The sequence below is a fragment of the Dama dama genome, chromosome 6 (genome assembly GCF_033118175.1).
Source record: "Dama dama isolate Ldn47 chromosome 6, ASM3311817v1, whole genome shotgun sequence".
Taxonomy (NCBI): Eukaryota; Metazoa; Chordata; class Mammalia; order Artiodactyla; family Cervidae; genus Dama; species Dama dama.
The window spans coordinates 7,197,501-7,220,485 of record NC_083686.1 but is presented as its reverse complement, the minus strand read 5'-3'; the positions used below and the strand labels follow the sequence as shown (position 1 = coordinate 7,220,485).

The 22,985-nt window shown below is 36.4% G+C and overlaps 1 protein-coding gene across 8 annotated transcripts in view; it reads left to right on the top strand.

The window, feature by feature from the left end:
• The window catches only part of CPEB2 (cytoplasmic polyadenylation element binding protein 2), a 73,301-nt gene that overhangs the window by 47,133 nt on the left and 3,183 nt on the right, over positions 1-22,985 (top strand). For 6 of the 8 annotated variants that reach the window (XM_061145497.1, XM_061145493.1, XM_061145500.1 and 3 more), the window contains 6 exons: positions 7,562-7,732; positions 9,077-9,166; positions 14,481-14,599; positions 14,866-14,980; positions 16,875-17,056; positions 22,177-22,985. The exon at positions 22,177-22,985 is cut by the window's right edge and continues 3,183 nt beyond it. In XM_061145497.1, coding sequence (XP_061001480.1) covers positions 7,562-7,732; positions 9,077-9,166; positions 14,481-14,599; positions 14,866-14,980; positions 16,875-17,056; positions 22,177-22,404 — 905 coding nt within the window. In that variant the 3' untranslated portion in view covers positions 22,405-22,985. The remainder of the gene's footprint in view (positions 1-7,561; positions 7,733-9,076; positions 9,167-14,480; positions 14,600-14,865; positions 14,981-16,874; positions 17,057-22,176) is intronic. The other 2 variants (XM_061145495.1, XM_061145496.1) reach the window with 1 other exon arrangement.

Sequence of the window (22,985 nt, the reverse complement as noted above, 5' to 3'; positions counted from 1 at the left end):
CCACAAAGCAATCTTTTCTAGCAGGCAGGCCCAAAGCTTTACTCAGTAGATTTTAGTATATTACATATGAAATGGGAAGATGGGAGAAATACTTTTAAAGGGAGTAAAATTATAGAGCTTTAATTAGAGTGGTTGGATTTATTCATACTGTGTATGTAGCCATTCATATTCCTGTGCCATAATGAGTAAGTATTAATAATACATTATACTTAAAATATTGGTTAAAAATTGATCCAGGATTTTCTGTGATTAGATTTAATTTGAGCTCATTTGACTCTTTAACAGTCTTGTAAAATAGCCAGAGTAAGTATATACTCCCTGACATCACCACTACCAAATCCTTTCATGGTGACATAAAGGCTGACAGTTTTCATCTTTGATAAATACTTTTTTCACCTTTTTATTGAATTATAATTTTCCTGCAATACTATTGGAGGAGGAAATGGCAACCCACTCCAGTATTCTTGCCTGGGAAATCCCATGGACAGAAGGAGTCTGGCAGGCTGCATTCCATGGGGTCACAAGAGTTGGACATGACGTAGCAAGTAAGTAACAGCAGCATACAATATGACTAGTTTTAGGTGTGCAGCGTGGTAATTCAGTATTTTATGGAAAATGACCACCATGATAAGTCTAGTAACCATCTGTCACCATACAAAATTAATACAGTATTATTAGCTGTATTTCCTATGCTGTCCATGATCGATAGATCTCTGTGTATACACTGGAAATTTAAACCTCTTTACTCCTTTTCCCTATTTCTATTTCATTTATTCCACCTACCTCCCCTCTGGCAACCTCCAGTTTATTCTTTGTATCTATGAATATGTTTCTCTTCTGTTTTGTGTATTTGTGTTGTTTTTCAGATTCCACATATAAGTAAAATCATACAGTATCTTTCTTTGATATATTTCATTTAATGTAGTTAATACCTTCTAGGTCATCTGTGTTATTGCACATTGTAAGATTTCATCTTTTTAATGGCTGAGTAATATTCCAACAACATTGCATGAGTTGCCTTTTCTTCACATCCATGCCAACACTTGTTATTTCTTGTCCTTTTGTTATAGCCATTCTGACAGGAGTGAGTTGGCATCTCTTTGTGGTTTTGATTTGCATTTGCCTATTAATGAATGATGTTGAGTATCTTTTTGTGTATCTTTTGGCCATCTGGATGTCATCTCTGAAGAAAGGGCAGTTCAGGTCCTCTGCTTATTTAAAATTTGTTTTGTTGTTGATACTGTGTTGTATAAGTTCTCTCTATGTTTTGGATATTAACCCCTTACTATCATCAGTAGATGTCATCTCCCATCCAGTTGATTGCTTTTTCATCTTGTTGATTTCCTTCACTATGCAAAGCTTTATATCATTTGATGTAGTCCCATTTATTTTTGCTTTTGTTGTCTTTGTCTGAGGAGACATATTCAAAGAAATACATTGCCTAAACCAGAGTCAGAGAGCTTACTGTCTATGTTTTCTTGTAGGAGTTTTAGGTCTTATATTTAAGTCTTTAATCCATTTTACCTTTTTTTTGTATATGGTGTGAGAAAGTAATCCAGTTTCATTCTTTTCGTGTAGCTATTCCATTTTCCCAGCACTGTTTTTTGAAGAGACTGTCTTTTCCCCTTGTGTGTTCTCGCCTTCATTGTCATGCAGATTAATTGATCATAAGCATGTTGGTTTATTTCTGAGCTTTGTTTTCTGTTCCATTGATCTATGTGTCCTTTCTTTGTCAGTACCATACTGTTTTTATTATTCTAGCTCTGTTGTATAGTTTAAAATCAAGAAGCCTGAGACCTCAAGCTTTGTTCTTCTTTCTTAAGACTGCTTTGGCTATTCAAAGTTTTGTTTTTTTGTTTTTTGGGGGGTTCTATGCAAATTTTAGAATCATTTGTTCTAATCATGTGAAAAATGTCATTAGTATCTTACTAGGGAGTGCATTGAATCTGTAGATTGCTTTGAATAGTATGGAAATTTTAACAATATTACTTCTAATCTAACCCTATTTTTCCATTTATTTCTGTCCTCTTCAATTTCTTTAGTTAGCACCTTATAGTTTTTAGAGTATAAGGTCTTTCACCTCCTTAGTTAAGTGTGTTCATTGATATTTTATTCTTTTTTATGTGATTATAACTAGGATTATTTTCTTGTTTCCTCTTTCTGATAGTTTATTAGTGTGAACTCAATTTTAAGTCAAATATTGTCTAGCAGTTAGTTTACAAAGACATATAGGGTACTAAGTTTTAACTGATTTTTTAAAAATTAAATATCTTATTCCCTGTGAGAAAAGGACAAACATATTATTGGGACAAAATATTTTTAAGTAATAATTATAGCTCCTGTCTCATTTTTTTGGAGAAACATTCCGGATAGTGATTCTATCTATCTAATCCCACAGGTGGTGCTTGAGAGAGATCAATTCCAGACCTATTTCTGTTGTTTTGATAGTTTTTTTTAATCCTTGCATATGAAATAAAATTCATACCATCACACTCGTGGGTTATTTAACCCAGTGGAGTGGCTGCTAGGATCTTGAAGAATGGGAAGAATATTCTTTCTTAATAATTAATACTTTGTTTTGCATTTGCTTTAATTTTTAAACCAACAATCAGTAAATAAAAGTACAGGATATACATTAAAATCAAAGAACCATGCTTACCTTTAAGCTATAAATTGACTAATTTTGCACAAATATTTTGTTTTCCTCTCCTGCCTGTCCCTGCTGTGTTTCTGTGTTGGAAAATGTCTTTATTCTGGGCATCTAGAATAAGGTTACCATCTGGAAAGCCAAGTATAATGATTAATTTTGGGCATATTAGCATAGCCGCCAGTGTCAAAGTTAGTAATTGCCCATTACTTCTCTAACTGCATCCATTTGTGCTACATATACACCTGCACACATAAGAGGACCAGATATTGAGGCGTAACTGTCTAATACAAGCATATATGTAAGTTTGTCTTTAGTTCCGTCTTCAGTTTAGGATGCTCATAGTAGAGTTTTTATTATTGCTTGTATAGAACAACAGTTTTTATATGGATATAGAGAAGTTCCATGCATTCTCTAATGATTTTTTAAAAATACTTTAAAGTGAGTAATTTGAACCATGATTGTATGGGTATGTGTCAGTCGCTCAGTCATGTCGGACTCTTTGCAACCCCATGGACTATAGCCTGCCAGACTTCTCTGTCCATGGAATTCTCCAGGCAAGAATACTGGAGTGGGAAGCCATCTCCTTCTCCAGGGGATCTTCCCGACCCAGGAATCAAACCCAGGTCTCCTGCTTTGCATCTTTACCATCTGAGCCACCTGGGAAGCCCCAAAGAATCATGAAATCATGATTAACATCATAAATGAGGCTCATATTTGTGGTGGCTACAGTTTTTCTAACTACAAAATCTTTACTGATTTCCTGGTTTTGGAGATGGTGTACTCTGAGTCCTGTTACAGGAATATGCATTCTGTTATGTTGCTTTCATCTTGAAAGGAGATCTTGGTGACCTGTTGACTAGGCCTGGGAACATGGAGGCCATCTCACATTCTTTCACTGGCAGTGATTGGCCAACATTATATAGTCCTTTTTTGCTCTTTCATCTCTTATTGCTTCTGTCTATAATATTTATTGTAACTACCATATTTACTTTTTAAAATTTTATTGTACATTTTAGATATCTTAGTGTAAGCTAATTTGCTTGCATTTGTGTTTGTAAGTAGAGCTTTTCCTAACTTATTTTATAACCCTGATACTAAAACCTGACAAGAATATAAGAAAACTATATACCAGTATCCCTCATGAAATAGAGGTAGAAATTCTAAAGAAAATATTGATAGACTGAATCCAGAAATTTATAGAAATGAAATATGTATCATGATTACGTGGGATTTATCCCAGAAATGTAAGATTGACATTTGAAAATCAGTTACTATAATTCACCACATAAACAGAAGGAATTAGAAATACCATGCATATATGCATGCAGTAGAAATACCACAGTTATAGTAAGCAGATCTGATAAAATTCAGCAGCTATTCATGATTTAAAAAACCTCTGAGGAAACTAGGAATAGATGGGAATTTCCTCAGTCTGTTAAAAACCATACATTTTGTGTTGATTGATGTCTGCTTTTTCATACTTAGTGTTGGTAATTTTAGTTTTCTTTTTTATTCATTCTTAGCAAGTATTTTTGAAGTACATGGAAGGCATAATTATTTAGTGGTTCTTCTTTTATAGTCATGTTAATTGGGTTACAGGGAAGGATAATTGGAAAGATGAAAAACAGTACTTTTGTTGATGATGTATGTTTAGTTAACTCCTCTTTTAAATGAGTATTTAACTCTAGAGCTTTTATGGCTTCTAGAAGGAAAGTGTTCATGATTTCCCAGCAATAAAGATGATCATGAGTATGGCCAGTATATGACATGTTCCCAGCCTTTTCATTGTATCTTTTGTTCATCTGAACTTTGATTAATAGATTTTAGACATAGATTACACTTAGATCTTTGATAGTTACTATATTAACTGCAGTATTTATTTTAGACAGTATCTATAGTTAAAATTCTATAGTTAGTAATACAGAATAGGGCTTCCCTTGTGGCTCAGCCGGTAAAGAATCTGCCTGCAATGCCGGAGACCTGGGTTCGATCCCTGGGTTGGGAAGATCCCCTGGAGAAGGGAAAGGCTACCCACTCCAGTATTCTGGCCTGGAGAATAATTTATTAGTATATAATGAGTATACTTAAAATATTATAGTTAAGAGAAAAATTTTAAGTCATTTTGGGTCACCTCTCTGATATTGCTTATATAGTGATTTTCTTTATCACTGCATTCAGTATTTCTGTTTAAGTATTGGCATGTCTGAAATAAGTATAAAATTTGGATTTATCATTTTAGCCAAAACCTAAATATCGATGTTGTTTCTCTACCTCATCTTATCCTTCTTAAAATATAGAATTATTCATTTAAAGTCCAACCCTAGAAAGTTGAACTAGTTATTCATAATTAGTATTACTTGTGATGGTTCTTGATGAGGTTCTCTTTAAGGAAAATAGTTTCATTTTGAAGAGCTTTCTTTCTGTTGATCACAAGGAATATTGACATTTGTTTTTCATGGTCCTTATTCCTGATAGCAATGGTATTGGGAAAGTTAAATATTCATAGACTTACTCAGTGAATATGGGTATATTTCAGAACATCTTGTTAAATTGAATTTGAATATGCAGAATAATTTGTTTCCTATACCAAATATGATCTTTCCCCCTATTTTTGATCTTATAAAATTAAAATTCTTATTTCTAATATCTCACTAGCTATAGCTCACAGACATGTCACCCCCTCTTCAGCCCAACAACCCCAGTTCTGTGCAGGCCGTTGCATTTCAGATTGTCTGTGTTACATCAGTTGCATCGTTATGTACCATACTTTTCAAGATGATAACACATTAATGACACTTTATGTTGAATATTTATAATTTGTATATACTAAGACATACTACAGATTATATGCATTTTCACCTCATTTAAAAAAATCCTTTATTCCATCTTGGGGAAAAATAAACCTTGCCTATATCCTTATTTTCTTTTTCTTTCTGTAATAAACTTCTTTTGATGTCTGTACTTCACAAAACTCTACCTGCAGCTTTACTAATGCTACTACATTCAAAGATCATGCATGTCTTCAAATTATCCTTTTTCTCAAATCATTTTCTTAACATCTCACATAGTTCCTTCATTGCTTTTTTTATTCTTTCATTTCTCCCTTGTAAGTTTCCTGAGGTGCTCTCCTTATCATTTCTCACTGGGGTTCTTATCAGTGATGTTATAAAGAACATTAAGCTCTCACCAGTTTACTGGTGAGTTGACCCCAGATTACTTTCTCAGAAATGTGACTCTTCTTCTATCTCCACATTTCTGAGCATCTCAGATATTGAAGCTTCTGAACTTTCACATATCTAGGACACATTTCCCTTTCCTGTTGCAGTTTCAGGTCTTTACTGTCCTTGTATTTATTTAGTTAATGATTTTTACCATTCATATTCTAAAACCTTTTGATTCCTCCTTTCCATTCTTTTTTTTCTGTTTCATTTCCCATCTACTTTTCACTGCTTCAGGTACCTCCAACTTTCCATCCTTCCTGAATTTTTGAAGGACTTCTAATTGGCTCATTTCTCACCACGTTAACCATATTTGCCAAGAGGAGTCTTCCTAAAATACAGGAAAAGTTATTACCTTGCTTGAACGCCTGTATTCAGTTGTTTTTTGTTTGTTCCTTTTTGTTTTGTTACTGACTAAATAAAATATGCCCTTTAGCCTGGCATTCAAGGCTAAGTGTTCTGTCTAGCCCAGGGTGCTTTTCTAGCTTTTATTTTCCTTTTTTCCAACATGTTTCAGCCAACATGACTCATTTCTTAAATAAATTCATTTTTCCCTTCTCTCTCTTATGTTTCTCCTTCCACTTGAAAAATTTATTCAAAACCGTTTTCTTACAAATATTCTACTGGCCTGAAGTGAAGTTGCTCAGTCGTGTCTGACTCTATGCAACCCCATGGACTGTAGCCTACCAGGCTCCTCTGTCCATGGGATTTTCCAGGCAAGAGTACTGGAATGCATTGCCATTTCCTTCTCCAGGGGATCTTCCCAACCCAGGGATTGAACACAGGTCTCCTGCATCGCAGACAGATGCTTTACCATCTGAGCCACCAGGGAAGCCCCCCATTCTACTAGCCTACCTTCTGTTAACTCCCTAAGTACTACTATTTTCCCCTTTTACCACAACTACTGTCCAGTTTCACTTGGAGATTTAAGAAATTGCCTGTTGATTAGCCAGTTACTCCCTTCCTCCAGCACACTTCCTCTGAAGCACTTTAGAGACTGTTTGACCAGGTCATCTTATTTACTTATTTATTGTGAACCCCACAGAATCCAGCATCAGGATTGCTGCAGAGGATTATATATTCTGTTCCTGTACAAGGGTGTGTCCTGAAGGGTGGGCTCAGGTGGGGACCGAAGCCCTGGAGGGGAGCGTCTCCTGTTGTGCACATGTGCAGAATCTCTGTCCACCCTGTCATGTAGCTGACACACATGCAATGCATCAAGATCTTATATGCAAGTACAACTTGGCACTTTCATCCTTCATTACTATCGTCTGCAAGTGTTTTTTTTTTTGTTTGTTTGTTTTCTTATCTGTTTAGTCTGTGTCGTTTCTTTCTGCCACCAATTTCTAAAAGGTTTCTCCTGTTACATATCCAGTCTAACCATCCCCATACAGCAGATTCTTGCCATTTTCCATTAAAAAATCGAAGTGATCTACTGTTTGTTCATGACATAATTGTTGTCATATGACCATGTTTATTTCTAAGTCATCCCTCAGACAACATCTCTCTTGAATTCAAGTAATTGAACTTTTAAGGTATCTGAATGTTCCTTAATTTTTGACCTATGTCACTTTCATTTTTTATTTTTCCACTTTCATTTTTAAGCCTTTAATTTATTGTTGCTCTTTTTATTCCTGACTTTTATCACTTTCTTAGATCTGAGATTCAGGTTATATTTGTTCTTATATTTTAGGTCGTTCTTCCCTCTTTCCAATAGATGATGGCTTGCTGGATGATGGGCATAATGATCAAGTTGGTGTTTTAAATTCACCCACATGTTATTCCGCTCATCAGAATGGAGAGCGAATAGAACGTTTCTCTCGAAAAGTTTTTGTTGGTGGTCTTCCTCCAGACATTGATGAAGGTAAAATGATGACTTGTGATACTAAGAAAAAAACCTAAAATATAGTGTGAATGGGGATATAAGTTTGTTTCTTTACTTTGTATCTTTTACCTATTGTTACTGTATTTTTTATAAATCAGATTTTCATTTAGTTAATATCTGTTATTTTTGTAAATATAGAACATATTTAAATACATTAAACTTTTTGTTTTATATATTTATTTAAAATTTTTTAAAACTTTTTGTATGACCATAACACATATGACCAAACTTTTTGTATGTATGTAACATAACCATACATAAAAAACTTTCCATATGACTGTAATGCATGTGCGCATGTGCGCGCACACACACACACACACACCACACACAATGAATTGAAGGTAACCAACCATGAAACTTTAATGTATAAGAATCAAAAATTCAACTTAAGTGTAAATGTACTTTTAGAAACAGATGAGACTATACAACCTAAACAAGGAATGGAAACAGTACATAAACAGAAAATTCAGATTTTATAAAGAATAATAAGTATATGTAAAAATTATCCTGTGTTATAATAACTAAAGAAAGATAATTCAAGATAAATTTAAAATACTGAAACTAATACTTGTGAGACTGTAGGAAATCTGCCACCCTCGTTTACAATGTAATAATAGAGAAAATATTACTACATTTGGGGAATTTTTTCAGTTATAATTCAAATGTCCACAAACTTATTCTGTACATTAACCTATACCAAAAAGTTTCCATGTGATAAATAAGCTTGAATGTGTCAGTGAATTTGACCTGTACGTCTTTCAGTGAAACTACCAGGCATGTATCAGACCCTAGAATATTTTAGAAATATTATAGCTTTATGTGTCTTGTTCAGCAGACCTTTTTCTTCCTACAATATGTTACTTTATCAAGCAGTAATGTATCTCTTTATGGATCTTTAATTTGATATAATGTCAGCATATTTTTCAAGTCAGTGATATTTATGATTGCTATACTGTCAATCCCTTAGTGTCCATACGGTATTATATAATATTTTAGAAGTCATGCTGAATTGATTATTCTAACCAATGTGCTGCTTAAAAACTACTTTGACTAAATAGATTAAATTTTATGTATCATTTTAATGAGGATATTAGACTTTTTTTCTAGTATTTATATTTTGGGGCTTATATTTATATTATCTTTGGCTATTTGGTACTTTAAACTATTAAATCTTAATATGTTTCTAGTATTTATATTATATTTTATCTTAGGCTATTTGGTACTTTAAAATATTAAATCTTTTAAAATAACATAAAATACAGGATTTTTTTAGAATGAATCATTAAAATTAATTCCTAATGCATGTTATTGTACTTTCTTAAGATGAAATAACTGCTAGCTTCAGAAGATTTGGACCTTTGGTCGTGGATTGGCCTCATAAAGCAGAAAGCAAGTCCTATTTTCCACCAAAAGGTAAGAGGTTTTTTTTTGTTACTCTTTGCTAGGGAATAAGTTAAATGAGAGCTGTAGAAACAATTTGTCTTCCGTAGTAGCTCAGACAGTAAAGAATCTGCCTGCAATGCAGGAGACCTAGGTTCAATCCCTGAGTGGGGAAGACCCTTTCCCTTTCACAAAGAAATAGTATCAGTTACTCTCTGTTTTCTTTTAGAATTGAATATGAGTACCTCTTTGTATAAAAACTAATAGAGTAATTTGTAGAGGTTGGTAACAATGTATCGAGTGAGGCAGAATGTTTCTGAAAACTATTTCAGTTTCACTTCAAGCCAGTCAAGAATCATCAGAGACTTGCTATGCCTTCTCTATAATGATTTGATAATGATTTCAAAGGCTTGAATCAACAAATATTTGAGTCTTTTTTCTGCCTAAGGTATACTTCTCAGTAGCTTGGGCACAGACATTTAAAAAAATTTCTCTGCTCAGTGAAATTAAGAAGTGTGTCAGTTCAGTCGCTCAGTCATGTCTGACTCTTTGCGACCCCGTGAACTGTAGCACGCCAGGCCTCTCTGTCCATCACCAACTCCCGGAGTTCACCCAAACCCATGTCCATCAAGTCGATGATGCCATCCAACCATCTCATCCTCTATTGTCCCCTTCTGCTCCTGCCTTCAATCTTTCCCAGCATCAGGGTCTTTTCAAATGAGTCAGCTCTTCACATGAGGTGGCCAAAGTATTGGAGTTTCAGCTTCAACATCAGTCCTTCCAATGAACACCCAGGACTGATCTCCTTTAGGATTGCCTGGTTGGATCTCCTTGCAGTCCGAGGGACTCAAGAGTCTTCTCCAACACCACAGTTCAAAAGCACCAGTTCTTCGGTGCTCAGCTTTCTTTATAGTCCAACTCTCACATCCATACATGACCACTGGAAAAACCATAGCCTTGACTAGATGGACCTTTGTTGGCAAAGTAATGTCTCTGATTTTTAATATGCTGTCTAGGCTGGTCATAACTTTCCTTCCAAGGAGTAAGTGTCTTTTAATTTCATGGCTGCAATCACCATCTGCAGTGATTTTGGAGCCCCAAAAATAAAGTCTGCCACTGTTTCCACTGTTTCTCCATCTATTTGCCATGAAGTGATGGGACCAGATGCCATGCTCTTAGTTTTCTGAAAGTTGAGATTTAACCCAACTTTTTCACCCTCCTCTTTCACTTTCATCAAGAGGCTCTTTAGTTCTTCTTCACTTTCTGCCATAAGGGTGGTGTCATCTGCATATCTGAGGTTGTTAAATGTATGAAGTGAGAATAAAATATAAACCCATGAATATTTTAAGTATTGCAAGATGTCCTTAAGTGTTCCAGAGATGACAAGAGATCAGTACATACTCTGTTGGTAAATTTAGATAGAGAAAAAATAAATGGTCAGGAAAAACTCAGTTACATAAAGAGATAAGGTGTGCACAGTTACACAGTGCTAGGATACTGTGGTGACTGATCCAGAGAAGAGGCATCACAAATGGAGCTAACATTCCTTTGAGCAAAGTGATGCCACCATCAGTGGGCAGAGGATGAATCACCTGCCTAGAGTGAGCAGGGGGAGAGAATTTAGCCTGAATCCAGCCAGTCATGGCAGATCCTCGTAGGTGAATAAAAGAAAGGGGGAGATTGAAAGACTTTACTTTGAATATCATTCAAATGTAATTTTAGAAATGAAAAAGTACACCATTATTCTCATGGCTGAGTGGATTTTTCAAGCCTGGGAAAAGATTCCAGTAGATCTGTTGAATAAGCTGATTTTGACTTTGGGTAAGGAAACACGTCAGAGTTACTGGCATCCAAAAAGCAGCTCAGGGTTTCTGATGATGAATTGTTCAGGCATCTCTACTTTATCTTTGAGAATTACAGAACTCCCGTGAGTGGCTGAGGTCGTTTTTTAGAGAAATGGAATAATGCAGTGATTTTTAGATATGTGATTTATATATATGTATATAAGGTGTGTATATATATATATATACACCCTAAACCCTGGGAGTTAGTGATGGACAGGGAGGCCTGGCATGCTGTAGTCCATGGGGTCGCAAAGAATTGGACACGACTGAGCGACTGAACTGAACTGAACTTTTAAATCTTATGGAATCCTTGATAATATACATGTTTCAATGCTGTTCTCTCAGAAACAGATTGCCAGTCCAGTCCAGGTTGGATGCATGAGACAAGTGCTCAGGGCTGGTGCACTGGGATGACCCAGAGGGATGGGATGGGGAGGGAGGTGGGAGGGGGGATCAGGATGGGGAACACATGTAAATCCATGGCTGATTCATATCAATGTATGGCAAAAACCACTACAATACTGTAAAGTAATTAGCCTTCAACTAATAAAAATAAATGAAAAAAATAAAATAAAATTCAAGAGATTACCAGGAAAAAAAGGGAAAAAAAAAAATCTTATGGAATCCTTCGAGCCTGGATCTCAGGCAGCTTTTAGAATCTGCTTCTAGCTATGGACCTCTCTCCATGTACTCTAAATTTTCACATGATTTTGGACTTTGCTGGACCGGGAGGTCTTGCATCCTTGGTTTAGAGAGAAAGCTAGCTTCGTATTGATGTAGAAGTTCCTTTCTTAGCTTGGTTTTAATCTGTTGTTCACAGTGTTATGATCTTGCCTTTTATAGTTTATTTTACCAAATGTTCAATAAAAATCTCTGTTAGTTCTGGATGTTTCTGCCTAAATTACCATCATCCTTTGTCTGGACTATGTCAGACATATGACTTAGTCTGTCCACATCTCTGGATATCCCCAATGTTTCTCCCACAACACAGCTAGAGTTATATCTATTAATGTCAGAACCTATTAATGTCAAATTTTTCCAGTAATCTGTCAGACTGTGTCTTTACTCACCTTTGTATCCTCAGTAATTCATGGATTGAAAGTTGCCTAATAAGGAATATAAACAACTAGAAATACTGTAGGATGGTTTATCCTTTGACCTGAAGTAGGTAGAAGAAAGCTTCACTGTGAAAATTTGAACTAAATCTAAAGGAGACTATGCAATTTATATAGATGAAAAAGTTGTTCAGTAGAGTTACAGGCAGGAATTGAAGTACAAGTTTAGAAAGGTACTGGAATTAGTTTCTGTCAAGACACATACACATTTTCTGCATGGACTTCTTGTTCAGATAAAGGGGTGGATTTAAGCCTAGTGAGATAGGTTGACACTGATTTCATGAAACAGAAAAGCTGTTGTCATTGTTGCTATTGCAGTTATTGTAGTTTTGTGATGGTTGTTATTTTCTCAAACTGAAAATAAGAAGAAAAAAAAATCAGCAGTGGCAAATCATAGTATTTTGGTACAGTTACAGTTGATTGTACCCATTGCCAAAGACCAGTGTTCCTAAACCTTGCATGTTCATGCATTTTTGTCATTGCTGGAATTCATCATTCCGTGGTTTGGTAAACACTGGTGTAGAAACATCCAGTTGATGAAGTTGCCTTGTAATTGAGGTAGTGACTTGAGCCCTTGAATGCTGAACCACACTTATACACACCTGTCCTTTGAAGTGAATAAAGTTCACCTTGTGTAAACGTTGTTGTTCGCCAAGTCATGGGGGACTGTTTGCAACTCCATGGATTGAATGTAAACATTAGTTTGCACTAATAAATTCTAAAGAACATGTTAGGTGGTATTTTTGGTGAGACTATTTTAATATTTAGTGGCTTGCCTTAGCTAGATCAAAATTTACCTGCCATATTGCTTAATTAATTTTTGTAATACAAATGTTTCTTTCCTAATAATCATAAAAATTATTTTGCAATTTAAAATATTAATATAAAAACTAGCATCATAAAACATAACATTAAAATTTAATTTAAAATTCTATTTTAGTAAATTGATCTTACACCCCTCCATTATTACAAAACAGTTATAGCTCTCAGAACCATAGCTTGTATCAAAAGTAATGCCTTCACATATAGAAAGCCAGTCTTTATTTTATCATTTTTTCAAGCCTATTTAAGTTATTTCTAGCAATTATAAAAGTCTAAGATATGATCTTAGATAATCTTGCATAATCATACATATGGAAGTTTCTATTTGTGTAGAAATAGAAATAGTTTGATTGCTTATTTGTGCAGTCAGATATAGTGATTTTATTAAAATGAAGTATTTCTTTTGTGTATCATATCAGATCTTTGTGGCACTAAAAGTGATTATTAGCAATAAGCTGTGTTTTTTTGACTTCTAGTAAGACATGACCTCACTCTTCCTGTTGTTTAATGGAACAGACCTGGATGGCCTGTTTGATGGCATTTTCATACTGGGGCTAGATTTCATTGCTCTAAATTTGTTTGCATAGAAATCTTGTCAAGGGAAAGGGGTCACTTACAGTTATCTGCTACTGGGAATAATCACAAAATAGTAAACTTGTAAATTTTGATGACTTCTTTTTATAATGAAGTCTGTTCTGCCTGCTGGATACATAATATTTGATTAAAGATTGACAACTGGTTGTCAAAAGGAAAGGAGGAAGGGCATATTTCCAAAAAAGCATAGGAATCTAAGCAAGAACTTGACTGCAAAGTGCAAACCCAGTCTCCAGACTGTTTGGAAAAAGTGTTCTGCTGCTCAGCCACTTTGAGACTTGATTTAAAAGTCTGACCCATCCTGAAGGAATCTGTTTCATTCCAGCCTCCCTAAGGGAGTTTTCTTAGTATCATTTGGAAGTGGTCAGGTTGACTGTGGAATTTTCCTCTACTTACAGGAATTCCAGGGCCTTTCCACGTGTGCTCCTTCCACCTGCCCAAAAGTATGCTCTAGAACTTGTCTTTCCCTGAGGGCACATGAAAAAAATTGTAGCTTCTGCTGGGCTCAACTGGTTAATCCAGCCAAATTCTTTAAGGAGACAGTATCATGGGAGACCTTAGAGCAGATCTAGGTTTGAAATTAATCAGCCAACTACTTGCTTATGTGACTGACTTTGGGCAAGTGATTCAACCACTTGACACCTCAGGGTTTGTTTTGTTTTTCTTTTTCTTTTTTTCTGTAAATTGGAAATAATGTTTGATAGATTTACCCTGAGAATCAAATATTTATGTGAAGCTCTTAGTACAGTATCAGATACTAAATGCTCTATACAAAATAGTTAATTTACTGAGTATTTGTATTGTGTATATTCTATAGGATGTTGTGTTCTCCAATAGAAACATGATGATTGTAGTCCTATTTGATAGTTCATTTTTTATCTACTTCAAAGGCATGTGTTTTCTAAACATTACTGAAGTTTGGGATGAAATCACTGACCTTGACTTACTGCCTCATTTTCATGGCTATTACAGGCTATGCATTCCTTCTCTTTCAAGAAGAGAGCTCTGTTCAGGCACTGATTGATGCTTGTATTGAAGAGGATGGAAAACTCTATCTGTGTGTTTCCAGCCCAACCATCAAGGACAAACCTGTAAGTAAATGCTACTCGAACTTGAAGCTACGGATGAAAGTTTTCCAAAAACTGTTTTGAAATGATTATTGGTGAAAAAACTACTGCGTTAAGAGCTCAGTTTTTAAAAGTTCATATAACTTACAGTATCTAGATTAAAATATTAACAATTTGTTTCCAAAACCATCTATCCAAAATTCTGAATTATGAAAGCACCACAATTGGCAGAAAGCTCATCAGCTATTGAAGAAGCGAGACCTAAGGCCGTAATGTCATCTTCTTCACAGGTTCAGATCCGTCCTTGGAATTTGAGTGATAGTGATTTTGTGATGGATGGTTCTCAGCCTTTGGATCCTCGAAAAACAATTTTTGTTGGAGGTGTTCCTAGGCCATTACGGGCTGGTAAGTAGAATGTTAACAAATATTGTTTCTTTACAAAAATCATTTAAACATGAATTGATTCAGTAAACATGGGGCACCTAGTGTGTACATGTCACCACTGGATCAGCGAAGGGCAGATTCTCCGCCAACAGCTGCTGCTACAGAAGTGAGACAAATTCTAAAAACTGCTCTTGAGACCATTAAAGAACTGGAGAATAGTACAACCATCTATCAATATGTATAGCTAACTGCAGATAGACTCTATAAGGAGAATCCACTCAGGCCCTTAAGTCCACTTAAATGTAACTCTCAAAGATGTGAGAATTTGGGGTCTGTTTATTTGATGCAGGTTGATTCTGATATCTGAAAGACACTTTAGATAATTGAATGATAAGCTTCTGTTCATCGGGCATCAGAATCCAGAGATCTACCAGAAGATGTCATATGGTACATAATTATAGACATAAATGCCCACAGTACAAGCAGGTTTTATGATACTGTGCACCCTTGTGAAGTGTGTTAGCTCCTTGCATCACTGAGAACACCCTCTTCCAGCATGGGAAGTACATGTTAAAGGACTGTTCACACGTGTAAATACTTACAGGTATACCTACTACAAAGAAGCACTGTAGGAAACAGAAGGGCATAAAGCAAGGAAATGTGATGTAGCCTAATATTTTCAAAATACTTGTATTTGAGCTGACATATGAAGATCAAACAGAAGGAGATTGTGTGGAGTGTGTTTCAGACAAAGGGGTCAGCATACTCAAAGATGTTTGGTGGAGGGAGGCCGAGTGCATCAGAGGGACTGAGGGGAGCCCAGAGTCACCACTTGCGGTATAAGGAATGAAGGGAGAGACAGAAGACACTGAAAAAGTAAAAGCAGTCTGATCATGAAAGTCTAACAGCTAATTTTGAAATTAATCCTCAGAGTAGTGGGAAACGAATGAAGAGTTTTTAAGTAAAGGTGAGAGACACATCATATTTGCGTTTTTGAAAGACTAGTTTAGCTGATGACTTGTGGAGGGGAGAGTCGAGTTGAGAGTAGATATAGGTGGACCAATTCAGGAGCCTGTTATTACAGTCCAGGAGACAGTTAGCAGTGGCTTGGATTAGTGCTGGTGGTGGTAGAGGAGCCAAGTGAACAAGTGTTACAGGTATTTATGAGGTAGACGCAGAGGCTCAGTCTCAGTTTTCAGTCTTAAGCTACTAGGTAGACAGTGGTACCATTACCGAGAAGATGAAGAACACTGGAGTAGGTTGGAAGAAGATTGTGGTTTTGAAGACTAGTTTGTGCCTCCATTAAGAGTTCCAAAGAAGAAATTTCAGTTTAGCCATTGGTATCTGCTATATCTTCAAGAGAATCACTCTTGGTGCTGTTTCGAAAATAAACTGGGGAGTGGGAGGAGCACGGATCAGAAACAAAGTGATAAAGCTATTGCCATGATCTGATAAAAAATAACAATACCTTGAAACAGGATGTTAGTCATGGAGGGAGAATGGTTGGATTCTAGATATGTCTGAAAATCAAGTTCATGGGTTTGCATGCACCGTGGGAAACAGAAAAAAACAAGAAGGATGAAGCCAAGCTTCTTGAGTTGGCAACTTCATCTTTTCCATCACTTACTGAGTCAGTGAAAACACACGGGGGCATGCTTAGACAGATAGCGAAAGGTCAAGAGCACCGTGTAGAACACAGTGTGTGCTACAGTGTCTGTTAAATATCAGTATGACTGGTCTGGTGGACAGCTGAGTGTTCCACTTCTGTGGTGAGAGCAGATGGGCCCTAGTGTACAATACAGAGGACTGGATCTAGAAGAGAGCATTATCCTATTGACTTTCACTTAAAAACATACTTTAACTGTTGATTCACTTTGTTCTCTCCATTTGATGTGCACTTCTTTTCGTTTTCCAGTGGAGCTTGCTATGATCATGGACCGGCTGTATGGTGGTGTGTGTTATGCAGGGATTGATACAGATCCAGAGCTGAAATATCCAAAAGGTGCTGGTCGAGTTGCTTTCTCCAATCAGCAGAGCTACATTGCTGCCATCAGTGCTCGGTTCGTTCAGCTTCAGCACGGTGATATTGATAAACGCGTAAGTTGCATATTGGAAAATCATTCAAGTCCTGTAATAAACTGCTGATCCAAAGCTTACTGGGCTTCCCTGGTAACTTAGATGGTAAAGAATCTGCCTGCAGTGCAGGAGACCTGGGTTCAATCCCTGGGTCAGGAAGATCACATGGAGAAGGGACTGGCAACCCACTCCAGTATTCTTGCCTGGAGATTTCCATGGACAGAGGAGCCTGGCAACTACAGTTCATAGGGTCACAAAGAGTCAGACACAACTGAGTGACCAACACTTGCACTTTCACACTTTCCAAAGCTTGCTCTCCTACAGAGTTAATAATGCAATTCAAAAACTGAGTGCTTATTTTTATACTCCTTTAGCTGTTAAAGAGTATTATATCAAAAGATCCCTGAATTGTGAAATTCTTGACCAGACATTAAACTTTAGGTATGATACACAGAATTTAAATATCATTTTAAAGCTATTTCAGAAAATATATCAGCAAACAGGTGTCTTAATATCTTTCTAACTGTGGAGGCAGAGCTTGTACTCTGGGGCCAGGCTCCCTGGGATCCCATTTCCACCCTGTGCTCAGTAACCCTGGGCAAATGAACCTTCTTCACACCTCTTATTCTTCACGCACAAGATGGAAAACAATAATAGTATCTCTTTGACAGTTATTTTGAGGAATAAATGAATTCACATCTGTAGAAGCACTCAGAACAGAGATAGGCACTAGTGTTAGATGTTACTTACTTTTCATTTTTCATAAAATCTAAAGTAAAACCCGTTGTGTGTATTTCCCTAAATATATGTAATAACAAATGTAAATATCTAAATAAGCCAAGTATGCAAATAAACTAAATACACAGATGATTGTCTAAACTTTAAAACATTTACTCTCTAGTAGCACTGCTAGGTCATCATAGTAAAAATTTTCAGGAAGTCCTATGGATTATAAATGAAAGCCCCCCTACTGAATAATTTCTAATACTTATTACCAACCATTTAAAATAGGAAAAAGAAGTGAACAAAATTCAATTGATTATTTTCAAATCTATTTCATGCTATAAAATTGTGGGTACTTCCTGAATAATCATGTTTACATTTGTAGTACAGATGAGATACACTAAAAACATGAGGTAAATTAACTTTCTTATATCCATTATAGTAGATATAACTTGAGTGGGTTCTTGTTTTCCCAGTGTAAGTTTCTTGAAGCTTATTCTCTGGGGCTGTTTGCAAATTAAAAGACTATTTTAGGGGCAGGGGAGCTGGTTAATTAATACCTGTTGACTAGACCATAGACTCTAGGAGTAGTCACAATTTAATTATGAAGCCATGCCATTTAGGAGCAAAGTACAGCATCAGTTTAGTTCACATATACAAAGTGGCATGCTTGTTTGCCATTGTTACTTAAAATATTGCCCCAAAAAAGAAAGAAAAAAAAAATAAGTATCTAAGAAACGGAGTTCTGCTTTTATCCAGACATGCTATGAAAAATTTTTTTAACTGATTTGAACCTTAGAGTCTCTCTCATCCATTGGTTTTCAACCTCCACTGCACAGTAAAGTTGCCTGGGAATGAGGACAGCCTCGCCGTCTGGGTCCCAGCCCGTGGAGGTTCTGTGGTAACTGTCTGGGATGCACCCAGGGCAGGAGTGATGTGTAAAGCCTCTGGGTGATTCTGAGGCTCAGCTGTGCTTTATGCCACTCATCTAGTCAACTGTGCTTTAGACCACCAAGCTAGTCTCAGCTGATCTCACTTGCTTTTTCAGACAAGTGAGAGGGTTTAATATACAGAAGCAGAGGAAAACAATTATTGTACTATCATACCTCATACCTCTTTGTTTCCAAAATGATGGTGGAGGACAAAATTATTTAGGGCAGAGTATTGATTCTTAAAGAGAAACCTCAATGCAAAGCAAGCGAATTGAGAAACGCTTCTTAAAAAGGCCTTGAACTACTGAGAGAAATGTTTGCTTTTTAAAGATATGTGCTACTAAGGTATTGATATGCCTTCAACTTTATTGGAAAGAATTTGAGCCTTAAATATTTTATAAGTCATTATACAAAAAAATTAAATTACTAATCTTTATACCTTTCATCTCACTAATTGAACCATAAAAACAGATTACATTTAAATTTATCTGAAATGCAAATATAGTATATTTATTTGGAGGGAATTAAAATTGTTTATTCACTGCATTTTTAGGCTCATGAATACTTTGAAATTTAGTTTCATTTTCCCAATAGCTGTGAAGAACAGTCACCACAAATGTATAAATCATTTTTATTTATTATATTTTATTCAGTGGGTAGTATAATTCACTCTGGCTTCTGGTAGTTACTGAAATGAATTGTGTTACACTTCAGATTGGCTAGTTATTAGTTATTTTGTTAGTTATGAATCCAGGTGATGGTGTGTCACAGTTCCTCTGTGGTGGAAAAGGGAAGACATTCTAATAAAAAATAAGAAGCATGAAGAATCACTGAAACTCCCTTTCACACATTCAAGCATTGATAGAGATTATGAATCACAAATAGGTTTTGATCATATTCTAAAATCGTAGATTTGAAATACATTTTTTCATCTTTGTAGGTTTTAAATTAAGTAGATTTGTTGTTTGTCGTTCACTCACTGAGTCTTAATCTAATTCGTTGTGACCCCATGGACTGTAGCTCGCCAGATTAGCTGTATAAAATAACATCTAGAATTTAAAAATACAGATAATTGAAATCATTGTTTTACATTGTCACCCAGTATTTTATTAAGTATTATGAAAATTAAATAAACAGCAGAGACACTGTGCTTAAAATCTTATGGTGATAAAGGCAAGACAAAAAAAAAAAAAACACATAAGAGAGAAACCCAGAAAAAATATTTTAAGTGTGTATCTACGAAGACATTTATGTAGTTTCAGCTTTGTGTTATATGTGCCGCCAGATAGTACTGAACATTGAGCAAATGCAGGTGATCCTTTTGCTCACAGTTTATCCTACAGTGCAGTGAGACCCAGCAGTTCTCATAATGCCTTGCTCTATTCTTTGGTTACAGTAATGCACTTCCTTAATTATAGTTACAATGAGGTAATGAGTCAAAAATAATAGCCTGCCAATCAACATAGAATCTGTAAAGGAAAAAGGTAGAAGACAAAGATGGAGCATACAAATTTTAGAATTTGTGTCAAAGATCATTTTAAAAATCAAAAGCCAATGGAAAGAAAGAAAGATTAAAAATCCTTAACTGGCAAAGAGGACTTATAAGCTAGTTTTAAAAAAGAAACCACCAGCAGGAAAATATGCAAAAAATATAGACAGTTCAGGAAAGCAAAATGTCCAATATATATAAAATATACAGTCTAGTGGCTCAAACGGTGAAGAATCTGCCTGCAGTGCAGGAGACCTGGGTTCAATCCCTGGGTTGGGAGGATCCCCTGGAGAAGGGAATGGCAACCCGCTCCAGTATTCTTGCCTGGAGAATTCCATGAACAGAAGGGCCTGGTGGGCCACAGTTCATGGGGTCACAAAGAGTTGGACATGACTGAACAACTAACTTTCACTTTTTTTTTTCATGTTTTTCCTAACCCTAACCATGAAATATTAGGTTGACCAGAAAGTTCCTTTGGGTTTTTCATAAGATCGTACTGAAAATGTACTTTTTGACCAACACAATACAAATACAAACAAAAATGTTATTTCATTACTTTCCTATCAAATGTTTTACAGTTCATCAGTCAACTAGGTGGTTTCCAGTTTGTTGTTATTGTTTTTGTTCAAAATAATGCTGAAAAAATACCCTTATATATTTATTTTCTATACACGTGCAAGTATTTCAGTAGAATACACTCAAAATAGAAATAATCAGGTCATTATTTTTTTACCTTGGGCAAACCAAGCCATTTAAACACTCAATTTTCTCTCCTCTCAGGAAATGCAAAGATCTTAGACTGCCTGGCACTAGTCAGTCAGATAAAAGCAGTAACCTGTCATTCATAAAGTTCTCACAAGCCAGAAAGTAAGGCCATTGCAGCTAATAGTGGCCAGTGCTAATTTACAGAGTATTTACCAGGTACCAAGCACTGTCTTACGTGCTTTTGCTTGCATCATCTAATCCTCACAACTCTAGGAAGCAGGGTCTAGTGCCTTTCTCATCTCACAAGTACGGAAACTGAGGTCAAGAGGTTTAGCATCAAGAGCTGACTTAAGTCTGAGACCTTCTCCTGAGTCATGCTTTCACAGTGAGACTTTGACTTCTGTCTTACTAGTTCTCAGAAGTCTGGACATGCCCTTCATAGAATCATCCACAGCTCTGGTTTGTTGGCACCAGTTATTTTTGAGCAGGGCATCCTCTCACCTGCAGGAGAGCAGCGTTGCCCGGACCAGGGGCTGTTTCGGTTTTCCATCCCATCGGTGGGGCTGGGAAGAGAGAACAAAGGTGCAAGTGTATTTGTCTTCCATGCTCTGCTCATTTTGACTCACAGTTACCCTCATCTCTGAAAAGATCAACACACAGGTGTTTTAAAGATGTCAACTTCAAGAAAGGTGAGGGTGGAATGTTTTGTGAATCAATTAGGATTTTATAGTTTTTATAAATTATTTTTTGTCTTTGGGGAGTAAAGTTATGTAAATAGTATGCAGTTAATAGTTCTCAGAAGAAATATATCAAAATACAATAAAGTTACCACACTAAGTGCTTATTGAGTCACATGGTCAATTATGAACCTAAGACATATAAAAAGATTACTCCAAGAACAAAATGATGTACTTTGTTTAACTACAAGGTGGTGAAGCTGGGCTTCCCTCATAGTTCAGTTGGTAAAAACTCTTCCTGCAATGCAGGAGACCTGGGTTCGATTCCTGGGTCAGGAAGATACTCTGGAGAAGGAAATGGCAACCCACTCCAGTACTCTTGCCTGGAGAATCCCATGGACAGAGGAGCCTGGCGGGCTACAGTCTATGGGATCTCAAGAGTCAGTCACGACTTTGCGATTAAACCACCATGGGAAGCTGTCACCCTAGGAAACTGCCGCCTCCTTTCAGCATTAGTGCCGCTCCATCTCTCTAGAGCACTGCATGAGCCTCTTAAATCGGTGCTGAAGTGGCGTCTGAAGCAGACCTGACGGGACTTGTCTCCCCTTTGTCTAGGTGGAGGTGAAGCCATACGTGCTGGATGACCAGATGTGTGATGAGTGCCAGGGCGCACGCTGCGGGGGGAAGTTTGCCCCCTTTTTCTGTGCCAATGTCACTTGCCTGCAGTACTACTGTGAGTTTTGCTGGGCAAACATCCACTCCCGTGCAGGACGAGAGTTCCATAAGCCATTGGTCAAGGAGGGTGCTGATCGCCCCCGGCAGATCCACTTCCGCTGGAACTAGGAGCAGCTGACCGGCCTCCATTCAACGAGGGAGAAAGGGTGCATGTGGCTTCCTGTGTCTGAAGATATGACGTGCAGAAGAAATAAGTGCATTCTTCTGCTTTCACCCCAGCTATCAATACATGCATCTTTATCAGCAGCCAAAACACTACAGGCCTCTTGTTTTCACCAAAACCCTACATCTCAGGCTTACTGATTTTTGTGATATTTTCATGTTAAAATAAAATGTTCTTTTGTATTTTCTCCAAGTTATTTTTATATGTAAAGTTAAAGTTAGATATGAGAATGTTTTGCGTAGGGGCAAACAGTCTGCTGCTATATAGTGGGTGAAGCGTGCACTTATTTCTAAACGTGGGTTTTTAACTTTAAGATCTGCCCCAGTAATTTACCAAAGGTAGCAAAATAATAGTGAAGATGGAATATGTCTGCTACAAAGGCTTATTTTTATTGTTGCTATTTTCAGTGTATACATAAACTAAAAAATTAGGGTTGTTTTTTTGCTCTCCATTTTGACTTGCAAGAAATAATACCTCAAGATAATCTGATTTATTAGCTATTTTTAAACATTTTTAATCACAAGCT